Source organism: Tamandua tetradactyla, chromosome 15, assembly GCF_023851605.1.
Source record: "Tamandua tetradactyla isolate mTamTet1 chromosome 15, mTamTet1.pri, whole genome shotgun sequence".
NCBI lineage: Eukaryota > Metazoa > Chordata > Mammalia > Pilosa > Myrmecophagidae > Tamandua > Tamandua tetradactyla.
This window is the reverse complement of record NC_135341.1, coordinates 68,120,618-68,137,501: the sequence shown is the minus strand read 5'-3', so window position 1 is coordinate 68,137,501 and position 16,884 is coordinate 68,120,618. Positions and strand designations below refer to the sequence as shown.

At 36.8% G+C, this 16,884-nt stretch overlaps 1 protein-coding gene across 2 annotated transcripts in view; it reads left to right on the top strand.

Annotated features, from left to right (window-relative positions):
- KAT2B (lysine acetyltransferase 2B) overlaps positions 1 to 10,368 on the top strand; it is an 85,301-nt gene extending 74,933 nt beyond the window's left edge. For both annotated transcript variants that reach the window (XM_077130031.1, XM_077130032.1), the window contains exons 14-18: positions 3,137 to 3,251; positions 4,707 to 4,743; positions 4,981 to 5,044; positions 5,143 to 5,227; positions 9,703 to 10,368. In XM_077130031.1, coding sequence (XP_076986146.1) covers positions 3,137 to 3,251; positions 4,707 to 4,743; positions 4,981 to 5,044; positions 5,143 to 5,227; positions 9,703 to 9,896 — 495 coding nt within the window. In that variant the 3' untranslated portion in view covers positions 9,897 to 10,368. The remainder of the gene's footprint in view (positions 1 to 3,136; positions 3,252 to 4,706; positions 4,744 to 4,980; positions 5,045 to 5,142; positions 5,228 to 9,702) is intronic.
- The last annotated feature ends 6,516 nt before the right edge of the window (positions 10,369 to 16,884 follow it).

Here is a 16,884-nt window from a genome sequence, read left to right as displayed (position 1 = left end):
ATCTCAGTTTTTAGTTATTTGTCAGACATTACCAATGTAGCAGATATGAAGTTTCTTATACAATGTTTGCACTTAGTAGGTGCTCAATAAGTACTTTAATTTGACTTAGAAAGTGGTTCAATCTTGTGCTTGGGAAAAAAATATATAAATGTTTGTTGCTTCTCAGTCAAGGTGTCAGCTTGAGAGAGTATTCCAAGCACAGCGTTCTTGTTCTGAGAGTTAATAAAAGCACAGCGGGCGCCTCTCTCTCTCAGAGGAGCTAGCCCTTGCCTCTTTGAGGCTTAATGAGCAGGTCTGAATTCAGCAGTGCTTTGTTCTGCATTAGAGGTTGCTGGCCAACTAAAGCCATCACCGTGCTATCAACAGCTCTTTTTATATTCCTCCTCCCAACAGCACCAATTCATCTCCATGGTAGAAGCTGAGCATGGGATTTTCCTAGCAGGGTCTACAACTCACCTCTTCTAAAATCTGATGGCCATTCCTGCATAAAAAGGAGAAAGCCAAATGCATAGACTTGTTTTAGATAGCTAACAAAACAGTCAACTTTTTAGAAGACAGTTCTCCCTTTTCCTTCCTTTTTCTCCTCTTCTCTTGGATACCTCCTCCTCTTTATCTTCACCCTTCCTCCTTTCATTCACCTTCTGTAATACATGCTATTGAATGAATGGTAGGCATTTGGAGCTCTTAACCTATTTCTTTTGAAAGAGATCTGAAGTTGCCATAAAAAATAGTATATTTGGATTTGCATCTCTTCCACAAAATGAAAAATATTTTCACAAGTATCATTTATTTCAATGGGAAAAACCTCCTTGAAGAAAGTAGGGATTTATGATGGTAGCAAACAAGCAGTATAAATATATTGAGGGCTTTTCTAGCATCTAAAAATATGTGAGAGCAGAATAAATTGTGGTTTTCATTGCTAGATATAGAGAGGGAAAATTAGTACAGTTAGACACATAGACCAGAGAGTAGAGAATTAAGAACCATGTTGTACGTGTTGACTACAGGGGAAACGTAGTATCCATTGGGACTTGGTGGAGAGAAATGCTTTGAACTGGGCAGCCTGGTAATGGAATGAACATGAGCAAAGGTTTAGAATTCAGTATAAGTAGATTTTTGGGCACATGAACAAGTGTGTTCATAGGTAGGTGGATGATAAAAACCATTATTTGAGAAAGTGTGAATAAGCTATGAGCAGGCAGAAGGAGAGAAGGAAACAAATTGAGTGTGTTTATGTGCACGTGTGTATGTGTACGCTTGTGTGCATGTGTGCGTGTGCATGTATGCATGGGTTAGGAGGGGAGAATAAGTCTAACTCCAGGTTTGAGACTACAAGGGAGTAGGATTGAAAGAGCCAAGGAAAGGATGTGGCAAATCAATGACATTTTTGAAAGACAACATGCTAAGACTTGGTGACGTAGTAACGATGAAAGAGTCCCCAAGTTTTCTGTTTTGGGATACTGTGACTTAGAGCAGTAGGTCATAGGAATCAGAGGAAAATGAAGACATACTTTCAATAGGAAAGTGTTGATTTTGAGTTCACTGGAAGAGTCTAACTGAAGACCTTTTCTAGGGAGGTAAAGATATGAGACTGGAACGCAAGTACAATATTTCCTTTCTCCAGAGTGTTCCTTTGATCCTTTGAGTCATAGAGAGGATAGGAAACTTCCCACCTCCCATTGACAGTTACTTGTCAGGAGTCTACAGTCTTCAAGGTGCTACATGAAGTACATGGAAGCCACCTGGTAGGTCACCACATTTGAGGCAAAGAGAAGAAAACCTTTTCAAACTGAGGCATGGTCTTCCAAGTGTTACCCAAGGATGTCCATTGAACAGATTACCATTGGCATTCTTGCTTAGAAGATTTGGGCTTAGAAATAAATAAGGGGACACCTTTCATTTAGCTCAGCCCTGTTGAATATGGCAGCCACTGGCTACATGTGGTTATTGAGCACTTGATATGTGGCTAGTCAAAACTGAGATGTGCTGTAAGTGTAAAGTACACTCCAATTATGAAGACATAGTATGAGCAAAGGAATGTAAAATGTAAAATGTATCATTCTAATTTTTTTCTATTTCATTACAATGATGATAATCCTTTGGGTATATGGGATTAAATAAAATATATTATTAAAATTCATGTCACCTGTTTCTTTTGGCTCATTTTATATTTCCATCAGACAGCACTGATCTAAATTCACCAGGAATACATTTTGCAAGTAGCGTTATTTTTACAAAGCTCTTTGTTTGACTGTTAGGATTGCATATGCATGATGCAGCACTTACCAATGATATGTTTGAGAACAAGCAATTAGAAACTAGAATTTTTTGTTTTCCTTAGTGAATTCAATTAGTGAATACTAGTGTTTTATTTTTTTCTTTTCCTAAATTGTATGATGTTACCATTAATTTCAAGATGGCGATTTTTTAGTTTTCTGTTTTGTTTGAAGGGAAGACTGTCTCGGATGTAGTCCCCTCAGGACAAAATTGGGGATTATTTTACAAAACAAACACAACAGCTCTTAACAGTCCCCAGACCAGCCCTTCCTGCCTGCATCCCCTCACAAACATCGTGTGCCTTACCAGACACTCTTTAGAGCTGCTCTTTCATGCGAACAGCATAGATTAGGATTCAAACCTTGAAGAATTTAGAGAAGAGTCGGGCTGATCACCCAGGCTTTAGGAACCTTGTGAGACCTATTCACCTTCCATCTATTCTGATGGGAACAGTTCCTGGTTATGGGATGGGAAGAGGTTCTGATGCTTGACTGGGTAAGTGGGTGCTTTGGGCTGCTTCACTGGATTCTGACAGAGGCTCCTCAGATAGAGAAGCAGGTGAAATAATTGGCTTTTATGCTAAAGATAACAGTGGGCCCCGGGGGGACAGTGTGCTGTCTCAGTGTTACCTTTCCTGGGTGGCAGGGACAAGTCATTCACAGGTGGTTGTGTGACTGTCACTCAGTGGACATGATAGAATGTTTTCATGTCTGACCCCTAAAATAGCATTTCACCCTTTTCTCCCTTTTTGTTTCATAAAGGCTTTATCTTGTGAGGAAAATGACTCCTCACGTTGACTTTCTGGAGTAGTAGCCACAGACTCCTTTCCCTAAGTACATTTTCTTCCTTTGCTTTACAGATAATTAAAAAGCTGATAGAAAGAAAACAAGCCCAGATTCGAAAAGTCTACCCTGGACTTTCATGTTTTAAAGATGGAGTTCGACAGATTCCTATAGAAAGCATTCCTGGAATTAGTATGTATAGACCTTCTTTTAAAAGCACATCTTTTGGTAATGCCATGAGTTATATTTGAAACAGTTAACCAGAGTGCCAGTAACTTGAAAAGCTTTTTGCCCTATGTGCCTGTGTGTTATTTCCCGTCCTTAAAGGCTTTCCTTTTATTTCTTTTCTCTGTCTCCCAAGGCATACAACCCAAAGAGAGCTTAGATGACCCCTTGTTGTAGCTCTTAATTTTCATCGTTTATTGAGAGCCTGCTCTTTGTAGCATGATGCTAGGTGCTACCTGGATGTGTAGTAGGAATATTCTATCTACTTTTACAAATAGGGAAATTGAGTCTCAGAAAGATTGTCATTTAATCTTAACTGGTACATAGCCAGTAGCTGTCAAAACTAGTGGCAGCCCTATTCTGACCTCCTCTCAACATTTTACTGTTTACAGGAAGTTATAGTGCTAGCGTGGTTATAAAAGTTCCCTATTTTTTCAGTAGTCTTCCCAAAAGTTCATGACTTTGAGTCTGGTAGAGGGGAATTTTATTGTATTAAACCATACAATATAGCTGTTTTGTAGATCAGAAACTATTAAATATCGGCAGTTCAATCCATTCTAATCCAGGTTCTTCCAGTCTATTGAAGATTTAAAAGCAAAATAAAATCAAACAAACTGAAATTCTCCAGAAGAAAATAAGATCTTATTTGTGGAAGAATATTACTTCTTTACAAAATCGTCCTTATTGTAAATCTTACTATCATTGCCAGACTGAGAAATTTTCCTTTCCTATTTTATCCCTGTTAGTGGATTAGTAGCAACCATTTAACCAAATGGTTGTTTGTGGCAAGCATTCTTCTATGTTTAGTTTTGGTTTTTTACATATATAGCAAATTTCAAAAGATGATACCTTAACCTAAATTTTAGATTTCTGTTTTACAGAAATCTAAATTGATTGAGAAACTGAGATACAAGAGGTTAAGTAATTTATCTAGGGTAAGTTAGCTTTTAAGGGGAGAGCAGGAGATCAAATCCAGGTCTGTCACACCGCAGGCTATATTTTACACTAAACCATCTCCCATTACAAGCACGATCTTGGCCAAATAAAATAGAGACCAGGACAGCAATTGTTCTAACCTAAAATAACAGTTTAACTCTTTCACATGGTGATTAGCAAAAAATATATATGTATATATGATTTACAGTTCAAGAAAATGCGCATACCCTCAGACCCAGAAATGAATATTTATTTTTTATGCTTTCCTCTGAAAAATGTTCAGGATACTGTCGTCAGTCTTAGAAATGATTCCAATTGTTAGCTGTATAAGGAAGTAACAAATTGTAGTCAATTTCATTATTTTCCAAGAGATAGACTTTTAATTGAGGCGTGGCTGTCATTCATTGCTTTTAGATAAGTATTAACTATGTTATTCTCTTGACCAAAAGCAGTTCTCATTCAGTGTTTAATTTCGTTGACATATAGGAGAGACAGGCTGGAAACCCAGTGGAAAAGAGAAAAGGTAAGTATGATGGGCAAGAAGATGTTAATGGAAGCAATTTTTTTCCCCTTCCCAGCAATTTAGGGAAAGGGCAAACTGAAAGTAATCTCCAATACAACACTTGCTTGGTTTCAGTTTTAGTAAACATTCTGAAATGGCTCCAATTTCAGGCTTTGTGAGAATAAGCTGTATAGGGATCAACTGGCAGGAGAGTAAAAATTGATCTTTCTCCTTGTTGTTTACTCTTTTCCCTTCAAGTAAAGAGCCCAAAGACCCTGACCAGCTTTACAGCACACTCAAGAGCATTCTCCAGCAGGTGAAGGTGGGTGTTCTCTTTTCATGCATCTCATGCAAGTATTTTGAAATGATTTCCCACATGGAATTTCCATATTAGATACCTTACTTTTTTCTTTACCCAAGAGCCATCAAAGCGCTTGGCCCTTCATGGAACCTGTGAAGAGAACAGAAGCTCCGGGATATTATGAAGTTATAAGGTTCCCCATGGGTAATGCCATTAACATTTTCTAAGTATAGATTTGAAGCTCTCTGGATGGCGGTGTGGGGGACACATGGTCACTGAGGTTGATTTGTACTCTTCTATTGGAGGGTAGAATGTGTATGATGATGGTGGGATTCCATGTGTCCGTGGAGGAGTAGTGACATCAGAACAGGATGATAAAGGAGAAGTGGGTGGCTATGTAAATTAGAGACATTCTGCAGCTGTCTTTTCAGAGCCCACATATACTCAACACCACTAGACACTGGAAGCCCCAAGTGGGGAACTGCACACAGCAGTGGATATGAAAGCTGGCTGTTAAGACGTAACCTCCCTTTTAGGCTAACTGTTTGGTTGCAACTGGCAAAACATCGAGTGTCCTCTTGGTGTTATTTTGAGTCTGTCTGTCATAGATGACTCTTCCTTTTAAGAAAATTTCAAGGTGATACAAAAGAAATTAGATTAAGCTGTGTGGCTGCTGTATTTTCAGAGGGAGAAATTTGTGTTGCCACAATTCTTGATTTTCCATGCTCTTGATGCATACTAAGTGTCACTATGTATACTCTTAGTTAAAGTTTTGCCTTTCATCCAAAACCAAACAAACAAAAAAGAAAATAAAGCAACCCCAAAGAAACAAACAAACGAAGATGCCTTAGGAAATAAAGAATTTGCAGAATTTGTTGCTGCATTTATACTGTGTTAAGATGAATGATTCATCAGTCAGTTGAGAATCCCCAGAAGGAAACATTTTGGAATTGTGCAGCTGACAGACAACTGGCTGAAGTGTTTTCTTTTCATAGTTCTGTTGCCATTCTATGAAGAAAGCCTGAGTTTTCTGTCCCTTTTCAATGAATCATGGATGTGCTAAAATGTGAAAGCATTAAAGAAAGGAATCCATTAGCTTTTGGATAACTGGGAGCTCTTTGCAGGTGTTTGCTGGGGAAGTAAATTTTTTATGACAATTTTATCGTCATCGTAATGATTGCAATAGTATATATCCTTTAAAATGAAGATTATATCAAGCGCTTTTCCTTACTCTTCTTTCTGCCTTGTTAGTATAACATAAGAAAACCAAGGGTATAATTGACTCAGTCAAGAATAATGAATGAAAGGGTGATTTGGAAATTATAGTTTGCCACTGTGCAAAAACTTTTTTTTTTTTTACTATATTTGGCCTTTATTAGCCTTTTTAAAAAATTTATTTTATTTATTAAACATACCAACATACAAACACAAACTTTCTTACCATGTGATCATTCCATTCTACCTATATAATCAGTAATTCACAATGTCATCACATAGTTGTATATTCATCATCATGATCATTTCTTAGAACATTTACATCAATTCAGAAAAAGAAACAAAAAAAAACAGAAAAAAATTCATACATACCATACCCCTTACCCTCTCGCTTTCATTGATCACTAGGATTTCAGTCTACTAAATTTATTTTAACATTTGTTCCCCCTATTATTTATATATTTTAAATCCGTATGTTTTACTCATCTATCCATAAGGTAGATAAAAGAAGCATCAGACACAAGGTTTTCACAATCACACAGTCACATGGCGAAAGCTGTATCAATATACAGTCATCTTTAAGAAACATGGCTACCGGAACACAGCTCTACATTTTCAGGCAGCCTCTCCATTACACCTTAACTAAAAAGGTGATACCTGTTTAATGCGTAAGAATAACCTCCAGGATAACCTCCCAACTCTGTTTGAAATCTCTCAGCCATTGACACTTTATTTTGTCTCATTTCTCTCTTCCCCCTTTCGGTAGAAAAGGCTTTCTCAATCCCTTAGGGCTCATTCTAGGATTTCTGCCCCACGTTACTATGCAAAAACTTTGTATGCATTTCCAACCTTAAGTTAGTGGACATTCGCATCCTTGTCCTCTGGGGCCTCTCAGCAGCTTTAGGGAAGCTCCCATAGGAAGTTGTATGGGTTTGGGAAGAATAATTCCCCTTCATCTCCTGTGCACATATATTCTGAAGAATGATGGGTTTAGCAGATCTGTCTTGCCATCATCTTCTCACTTGCCGTAGTCTGCTCACAACCTGCTCTCTGGAAGTTTCTTGCTTGGCCTTAACTGAGAAAGTCCTGAGCTTCTCCAGTAAGATCTCTTCTGAGTGCATAGCTGAGTGGTCATGAGGGGAAAGTTTACCCCATTGAATAAGCCCAATAATGTCTGAGCTGTGCCTTGGACAAGAATCATTAAAACAATAAATGGTGTTCGTTAGTGGAACAACAATTCTCTCATTAGGACACCTCTCGGTGCTGAGCAAAATTTGACCCAAAGCAATAATTTTACTTTTCCTCATTTTATTGTATTCTTGGCCTTTTTGTACTTGGCCTATTGTACTCCCATATGGATGGGATCTAACTTGGTTTGCTTAGGGAGCTGTCAGTGTCGTCAGAGTAGCCTGAGGAGTCTGAATAGTTTAGCCGAAGCATGTCTTCGTTAAAAAAAAAAAAAATTGCGGTAACATATACATCTCAAAATTTCTCATTAACCTTGTTTTAAATTTTTGTTTCTTTTTCATATTCACCATTTTTAAGTGTACAATTCAGTAGTATTAATTACATTTGCAATATTGTGTTCCCATCACCAGTATCCATTACTTCAGCTTTTTTGCCACCTCAGACAGAAATGCTGCACCCACTTAGCTATAGCTACCCCCCACCCCCCACTGCCCCTGAAGAGCACATCTTCTTACCATGTTTGGATTGCTGGCAGGGTGTTCCCATGTGCCCAGAATCCCCAAATTTGGAGGTGGAGAAATGAAGATAGGTGAATCCATTGGTATCTCCATAGTGAGTAGCGCCAGTGTTACACTTTTTTAAACCTGTGCTATTTTGTCAACTAAAAGACTCTAAGGAGGGTAGAGGAAGAGTAAAAGCGATCTGTGCAGCTTTCAAATAGAAAGGAATTACGCAGTTATTCTGTGAGGTCCAAACACCTCTGTAATTCTTGCTTTGTTTCTGCTACATTTTTAGGCTTTCCCATTTCTTCCCACCACCTCCTCTAAAAAAAGAAAGTTGAAAGGCTTTTGGACAAAGGTCTTTGTGTCAGATTTGATTCTTTTCTTTTTTTCTGACTTTTCTTCTTTTGGTTCCACTTCTCTTCCTTTTCTGCTAAAACATGATATTGGGGAACTTGTCTTAAATGGTAGCCATTTGGCTGGAAGGAACACCAACATCCCAGTTTACCTAGAGAGAAAATTTCATCACTCTTTCTTTCTTAAATGAGAGGACGTTTTTATTTGTTTAATCACCCTGGGGCAAGATATTTAGTGAGGGATTGTTTGAGCCATTGAGTATCTTAACAATTTTAAGATTTTCTTTCCTCCAAACTTCCAATCAGAGAAGAAAGAAAAATTTAAAGCAGAACTCGCAGACGTGATTCCACTAACTGATATAGGCGTTGAGAAAGGTCTAAAGGCAGAAACAGATGTTCTCCATTCTTTCTTTGGACATAGGATTTTGATGCTGATGAATTTCTCCCTATTTTTGGATGTTGCACATAAAAGTACTTTTTAAACGGTAATCCCAGTGCATTTGGCTGTATGTTTCTTTCTCTCTGGAAACTGTGATAATTGAGTGGGAATTTGGGATATTGGTAGTCAAAGTGTTTATAGTCATTTTGGCCCTTTTTTTTCCATGTGTAGTTAGCACAATTGTAATATTACAAGACTTACACTTTGAGCCAACCCAGGATCCACAAATAAGCAAGTATTTAGCATCTTCTATTCTGCATAGAATTTTAAAAATTGGTCCTGTGAGTAAAGATTGTAAAAGCCCTGCTGTATTCTTATGAGTTTAGATTAAGTACTGTTTTCACTTGAGAAATACAATTTAAAGCAAGTTTGTTTTAGAAAATGGGCTATTAAATCAAGTAGGTCATTCTTATTTCATTGATGGAGCATAAAGCAAAATTAATTTGGTCTGTTTTTATATGCAAGGTCACTGGTGTAATTTGCATATGTATTTTCTGATCAGTTTTCTACAACACCAAAATAACCAAGAATTTAATGAAATAAACTTAGTCTGATTGTTTGAAGTAATTAAATTGTTCAATACAAATGCTCCAACTGCTATACTTCAAGGAGAAAGAGCCTCTTCTGTGTAATTCTGAATGACTAGCCAACAGTCATTAGATCATCATACTTGTGCTAATATCATAGCTGCTAATCTATTTAGCTTCCTTGCACTGAATAAGGAATTGAACCAGATGACTAGTAATGCTCTCTTTAATGTTAAAATAGCTGTGATTTTTACACAAAAATGCCTCACAACAAGAAGGAACCTAAGATTTAGGAAGGGTTTTCCTTGATCATATGAATTTCTTTTGAACAAAGGCACTGAGACTGATAAAAATGCAGTCAAACCAACAACATAGATTTCTTTCCTAGTCTCACTTTTGTCAGCCAGTATTTAAAAGGTGTCAAAGATTGCTAATATTCTTTCTTCCCGTGCAGATCTGAAAACCATGAGTGAACGCCTCAAGAATAGGTACTACGTGTCTAAGAAATTATTCATGGCAGATTTACAGCGAGTCTTTACCAATTGCAAAGAGTACAACCCCCCTGAGAGCGAATACTACAAATGTGCCAATATCCTGGAGAAATTCTTCTTCAGTAAAATTAAGGAAGCTGGATTAATTGACAAGTGAATTTTTTTACCCTATGCTTCTTAGAAACTCATCAAGCAGTGTGCCTAAAGCAAGGTGGTTTAGTTTTAACAAGAATTGGACATAATGTATTGAAGATACTTATAATAATTAGCACTTTTGAAAAACAAACAAAAAACCTCCTCTTAGCTTTTCAGATATGTATTTGAAGTCATAGAACATTTTTATTTTATGAAATAGATTTTAATCTATTTACTACTATTAATGTAAATTTTCTATGGCATGTCCATTAGCTGAATATTCAGTAATAGATGATAAGAGGTTTCCTCAATACCTGTATATGAGGAAATTGCACATAGTACCAACATTTGGAGGAGTCCAGAAAAATTTTCAGACCGTGAATGTTTCCCTTTTTTCCTAATGGAGTGTGAGAGTTTATTTTTATTTTATTCTGAAGGACTTTAAGGAAGAGATACATGATTTAAAAAAAAAAAAAAAAAAAAAAAACCCAAAAGATGAAGTATGTCATGTTTGAAGTCTTGTTGTAGACTTTTTATATATTTTTTTAAAAAACACTCATCTAGATGAGGTGCTCTGAGCAGTTCTGAAAAATGCAGTTCCAGAAAAGCGACTGCTTTAATTCCTAAGGAAGAAATTCTAAATAATGCAAACTTTTTATAAGTATCTGGGTTTTTGATGATTCTGTCTACCTAAAACAAACTTGTGAGTACATAACCACTATTTTAATAATTATTTTCTGTACCCAAATGTATAATATCATATTTGACTTTGCTTATGCAGGACATAAGTTTTAAAAATCATTCCCAGGACCACAAAGGCGCATAAACTTGAAAATCCTTGACATTGACTACACATGCTTTAACAGGAAAACATATGTGTTGTCTCTCTACATTAAGTCTGGTGAAGCCTTGCTCTAATAAATAAGGATTTTTGCCCCTTGCTGTGATACACACAACCCCATTCATAATGTATATATGAACATTTTTTCAGTTGCATCTCCAGATTACATTCAATGTCTGAAGTAAATTAAATGCCCACCAAAGTTTGCCGTCAGTATTTTAATACCCTCACTGGTTTACATACCTAAGATCAAGTCCCACTAAAATCCATTGTACAACCTTTATTAACCTCTCTTGGGATTCCAGCTTAGTGCTTGGAATTTATTTCCTTATTACACTACAGAGAAAAGTGGGATATTTGCCATCCCAACTCTGGGAAAACCTAATAATGTAAAATTTAAATGAAGGTCATCTTGATGGTCTTGACACTAATTTTTATGATGCAAATTTATAAACTGATTTTTGTAAAGGACTAGGTTTTAAAAGTGTATTCAACTTGACTTTTTTCTATCAGCATAAATAAATTTAAATGATCAGTAATAGTTGTTAAAAACAGTTGCCAGAGATAATTGTGTACGAAGGAACAAAGAACCTGCAAATGGCTAAGTCAGAAGTATGGTTTGTGCTGTATAAGAGATATTCAGAATGCTCACACTGATAAATGCCTCAACTTTTTTATGTATAAGAAACCCACCTTGAGTGGCATCTAGATTTCTAATGAAGAATTACGATACAGTTTGGATTTATGTATCTTGGACTGATTTTAAACAATGCTTTGTACCGGATCTACTGAAGCATCTAGCCAGCTTGGTATCCTGTGAAAGTTTGTTATTTTCTGGGTAGACATTCTTATAGAGTATTGTCTTTAAAATCAGATTGTCTCTTCTATATTGAAAGCATTTTTATGTTTTCTAATTTAAAAATTCATATTTTCTTATAGATATTGTGCAATAAAGCTGAAGTAGGATGTGTGGTTTTTGCAAATGCTTTAACAGTTGATAAAATTTTACATTTGTAAAATTAATATATTGTACTGGTACAAAATAGTTTTAAATTATATTTACGAAAGCTTCCAACCTGGTGGTGTGTTTTCTTCTATCAGATTGGGGTAACAGGGCAAATATACGGTCTGGTTGATGCCCCTTAACTGTCTTTAATCCTTAGCTCTTAAGTATTTTGCTAAAGCTGTTTTAGAAGTTTTGCATTGGTGAGACATTTCATAGAAATCCTCAGCCCATCAGTGAGAGATTTCCAAGAGGAGAAACATATACTGTCTCTCCTGAGTTGTCCATTGTATCTTGTCCACTAACACCCATTGGAAAAAAGAAAAGCCCCATCAGAAGAAGAATGTTATTGGTTTAGGAAGGAAAAGAAATTTTTGGTCCACTTTTTCTACTTTGTATCCATGAAGTAGATGAACAAAGAGAGGGACAGATAAAAATTCAGGTGATTTGTAGACATCTCCCATATGAACATCCAATGTTATGCAAAATGGTGTCTGTAGGAAAGTATAGTACATTCTGGTGGTGGTTGAGAGAATCTGGTAAGGAAAATCCACCTTCCTTGCTGAATTCTGAACCAACCAAGCAGTCAAAAGGGTAAGGCATGTGATGGTTATCATCTTTATTACTAATAAAATGAATTTTGGAGAAGGTGGCTTATATCTGTGGAAGAGTCTGCTTTTTAATAAGGAACCCCAGAGAGCGTTGCCTATTGCCAGCATTTCTTTGCCACACTGCTGGCTTCCCCTCTGGGAGCAGCCTTTACCATTCAGCTTCCTGCACCTGCAAGAGTTACTGGTGCTCTCTGATGGCAGACATTCCCCAAGAGGCACATTCCCCGAGAGGCACAGGCAAGGGAGGGTCAGAGCAACCCACATCCATTCCCTTACCCTAAGTCATCAATTAGGAAAGCCCCTCCCAGGGGAGGAGTGAATGAGGGGGTAGCTGGAAACCAGGAGACAATGAATGTCCTACAGGATGATAAACATCTGGAATGCAGAATAAGTGTCCTACTTCCCATCTCCACCCCATATATCCATGATCAAAAATCTCGATAAAACTTGTTGTAGTTATTCAACACAAAATTAAAAATTGGTTGCATTCATTAGAAGAAGATAGTGAAAAGAAGATTATGGGGTTCTAATAGTTCCTGGAAGTAAAATTTACAATTGTGAGACCTAAGAAATAGAAACAAGGTCACACGGAACTACTGAGGACTGCCTAAAAGACTTTTTACCCCTTTCAGCTGATGTTCTTCAGACTTTTCCTCAGGTTCATTTAGAAGAGATTCTAAATGCTGTTAGGGATGTTTCTAGTCACAGCCCTTGGCCTTTTCCATATTGTTCTGAACTATTCTGCCGTCTTAACCAGCAAAGTAAAAAACAAAACAAGAGGGCAACTTCTCTGGAACATCAGAAGTCATTGTTTTAATTTCCTGGCTGTGACAATTAACACACAGTGGGTTGGCTTAAACCATGGGAGTTTATTGGCTTATGGTTTTGGAAGCTAGAAGCCCTGCTTCCTTCCTGGGTCAGCAGGCTTGGCAGGCTGGCAGTTCTCAGATTCCTTGGCTTTCTTGTCACAAGACGTTGTCCTCTCTTTTCTCTTCCAGGTTCTTTTGATTTTGGCTGTTCCCATGCTTTTTTTTTGGTAAGGTCTCAAGTTATAGGATTTAGATAGACCCATCTTGATTCAGTTGGCCACAACTTAACTAAAAAAAAAAAATCTTCAAAAGGTCCTGTTTACAAAGGGATCATATCCATATGAATGGGACTAATTTTAATTTTAAATATGGGGTTTTTTTCCCTGGGCTACATAATTCAGCCTGCCCCAACCGTAATGGCTGTGAGTTCTTAGGTGGTAGTAATTGAGTTGGCTTTTTTTCACACTGTTGAAACGTATGTTTACATTTCTTAACACTCCAAACATTTCTCCCTGAAAGAATAAAGGAATGGGGAGGGAGAAAGATGCCTTAAGACTCATGGCAGTAATATTAACTTTCTCCTTTGAGCATATTTGTGCCATCAGTATAAGCTATGATAAAGTTTGCTAGAGCAAAATAGTATTACCAATGTTCCAATTAGGTGAAGAGATGAAAATGAATTAGAAAAAAAAAAAAATGAGTAGGAAAAGACTTCCAGGTATACTCTGGAGGACTAGCTTCAACAAACTAAATAGAAAATGCTAAAAGGAGGTGAGACCAATGTTCTAGTTTGCTAGCTGCCAGAATGCAATATACCAGAAACGGAATGGCTTTTAAAAGGTGATTTAATGAGTTGCTAGTTTACAGTTCTAAGGCCGAGAAAATGTCCCCATTACAACAAGTCTATAGTAATGTCCAATCAAAGGCATCCAGGGAAAGATACCTTGGTTCAAGAAGGCCGATGAAGTTCAGGGTTTCTCTCTCATCTGGAAAGGCACATGGTGAACACGGTCAGGGCTCCTCTCTCAGCTGGAAGGGCACATGGCAAATACAGCATCATCTGCTAGCTTTCTCTCCTGGCTTCCTATTTCATGAAGCTCCCCGGGAGGCATTTTCCTTCTTCATCTCCAAAGGTTGCTGGCTCGTGGACTCTGCATCGTGGTGCTGCAGCATTCTCTGCTCTCTCTGAGTCTCTCTCAATCTCCAAAATGTTTCCTCTTTTATAGGACTTCAGAAACTAATCAAAACCCACTCAAATGGGTGGAGACATGTTATCCCCTAATCCAGTTTAACGACCATTCTTAACTAAATCACATCAACCAGGGAGATGATCTCATTACAGTTTCAAATATACAGTATTGAATAGAGATTATTCTACCTTTAAGAAATGAGATTTATATTAAAACATGGCTTTTCTTAGGGGGCATATACCCTTTCAAACCAGCACAACCAACCATAAACATGTGAAAAGTTCCCTTTGATGTAATTTGTGTATGTTTATACACTGTTTTCTTTGTGGGGACATCTTTAAAAAGAAAGTCAACAGCAGCAAAACCAAAGATTTTCTTTCCGTGTATTAAAAAGCAGAGAAAAGTGAGGGGGAGAAAAAGGACAAGCTTCCTTGTCCTTGCTGTTGGGAAGGCCAACACAGCTTCGGCAGGGTTAGGAATTTAAAAATATCAGAAACAGTGTGGTGCAACTGTGGCTCAGTGGCAGAATTCTCACCTGCCATACTGGAGACTGGGGTTCGATTCCTGGAGCCTGCCCCATGCCAAAAAAAAAAAAAAAAAAAAAAACAACAGAAACTATATATGTATTATACATCTACACACACACATACCCTCAGGTTTGATGACTGGCTAGAAAGACTCAAAACTAAGAAAAGCTGCTTTACTCATGGTTATAGTTTATTCCAGTGAAAGGATACAGATTAAAATCTATGACAAAAAGGTACAGTGGTTCAGGAGAAACTGGGCACAAACTTCCAGTTGCCCTCTCCCAGTGGAGAAGCATGGACAGCACTTCAATCTCCCAGCAAGGATGTGAAACTGATAACACACATGAGCTTTGAAGTCTAGGGTTTGTATTGGGAGTCAGATAAATAGGTATGGAGCACCCGTATGACTCATTTTAGCTACTAAATCTCCAGCCCCTCCAGAGGTCATACCGACACAGCATGGCCCAGAGTCAGGCAAGCAAAAACAGGTGTTTGCCATAAATCACACTGTTAGTATAAACTCTCTAGTGTGGCTCAAGGCTCCAGCTATATAAAAATACTGTGCCCAGGCAGGATCGTCTAAGGGTTTAGAGGTTATCACTGAGGAGCCAGTCTAGAACCAGTCCTGAAGATCCTTGGTATATACAGGGTTTGGACAACCCGGGCCTGATGAGTTAACCACACACACACACACATATATATATGGGTTTTATGAGTTATTAACATCTATTTTTAAACTACTATGGTTACCAGTTTCAGTTTATATAGACGTGAAGTTCTTAAAATTTATCACTAGAGAACTTGTTAGAAGCTAAGGACTTTCTCAGAAAAATGCACTTTTATATAGACAGGCATTTTCCACAAACTAGTTCACTTGTACTTGAATCTCTCTTACAGTGCATTGGTGAATCCCGATTCAAGAATTTTTGCTTTTCATTAGTCTTCCATGCTTCTTCAGTTAACAGATGGACAAAATGATCAAAATTGCAATTATAGTCTCCATGTTCATCCCATAATTTGTCCTAAGGTGGCTTCAGAATTGTGGAATAAGGAAGGGTATCCAAACAGAGATCCATAAAAAATTAAGATACACACAGCAGGAAAACATGATACATGACTAAGAAAAACATTTGCCTATAAAAACTGATCTAGAAATGAGAAAATGGAATTAACATACAAAGACATAACAGCTATTATAAACATTATAAATAAACTCAAGGATATAAAGAAAAATATGAACACAGACAAATATATATATATATATATACATATATATGTATATAAACCAAATGGAATTTCTAAAAGTGAAAAAATATATAAAGCGAAAAAGTCACTGGATGACTGGATTAATAGAAGATCTGACACACAAAAAAGCATATATAAATAAATTTGAAGAGAGAGCAGTAGAAACTACAAAATGAAGCACAGACAGAAAAAAAGACTAAAAATCAAAAGAAAAATTGGGAAATACTATGAACAAAAAGAAAATGAAAAAATTGTGGAATGCATATAATACAGGGCTTAAAGGAAAAGCTGTAGTATAAAATACTCATAATTTTAGAAGAAACATCTCAATTTAACCTACCTTAAGAAACTAGAAAAATAAAGGCAAGTTAAACCCTAAGTAAATAGAAGGAATGATATAAAAGAGTATAAATGAAAGAAATAGAAAATAAACAAGAAAGAAAAATTAATGAAACTAATAATTTTTTTGGAAAATTGATCAATTAAAGTTGAACAATCTCAAATCCATCAATTTGAAAATATGTTCTGACTGATAAAGAACAAATTACTAAATATCAGGTAAGAAAGAAATAATATAACAACACATCTTAATGAAAAACATTAAAAGGATAATAGGGGAATTATGACACAGTATGCCAATGAATTTGATAACTTAGATGAAATGAAGAAATTCCTATAAGATGCAAATTAGAAAAACTGACTACGAAAGACATAGAAACCATAAATACCCATATCAATTAAAGAACTCAATTCATAATTAAAAACCTTTCTACAAAGAAGTGGC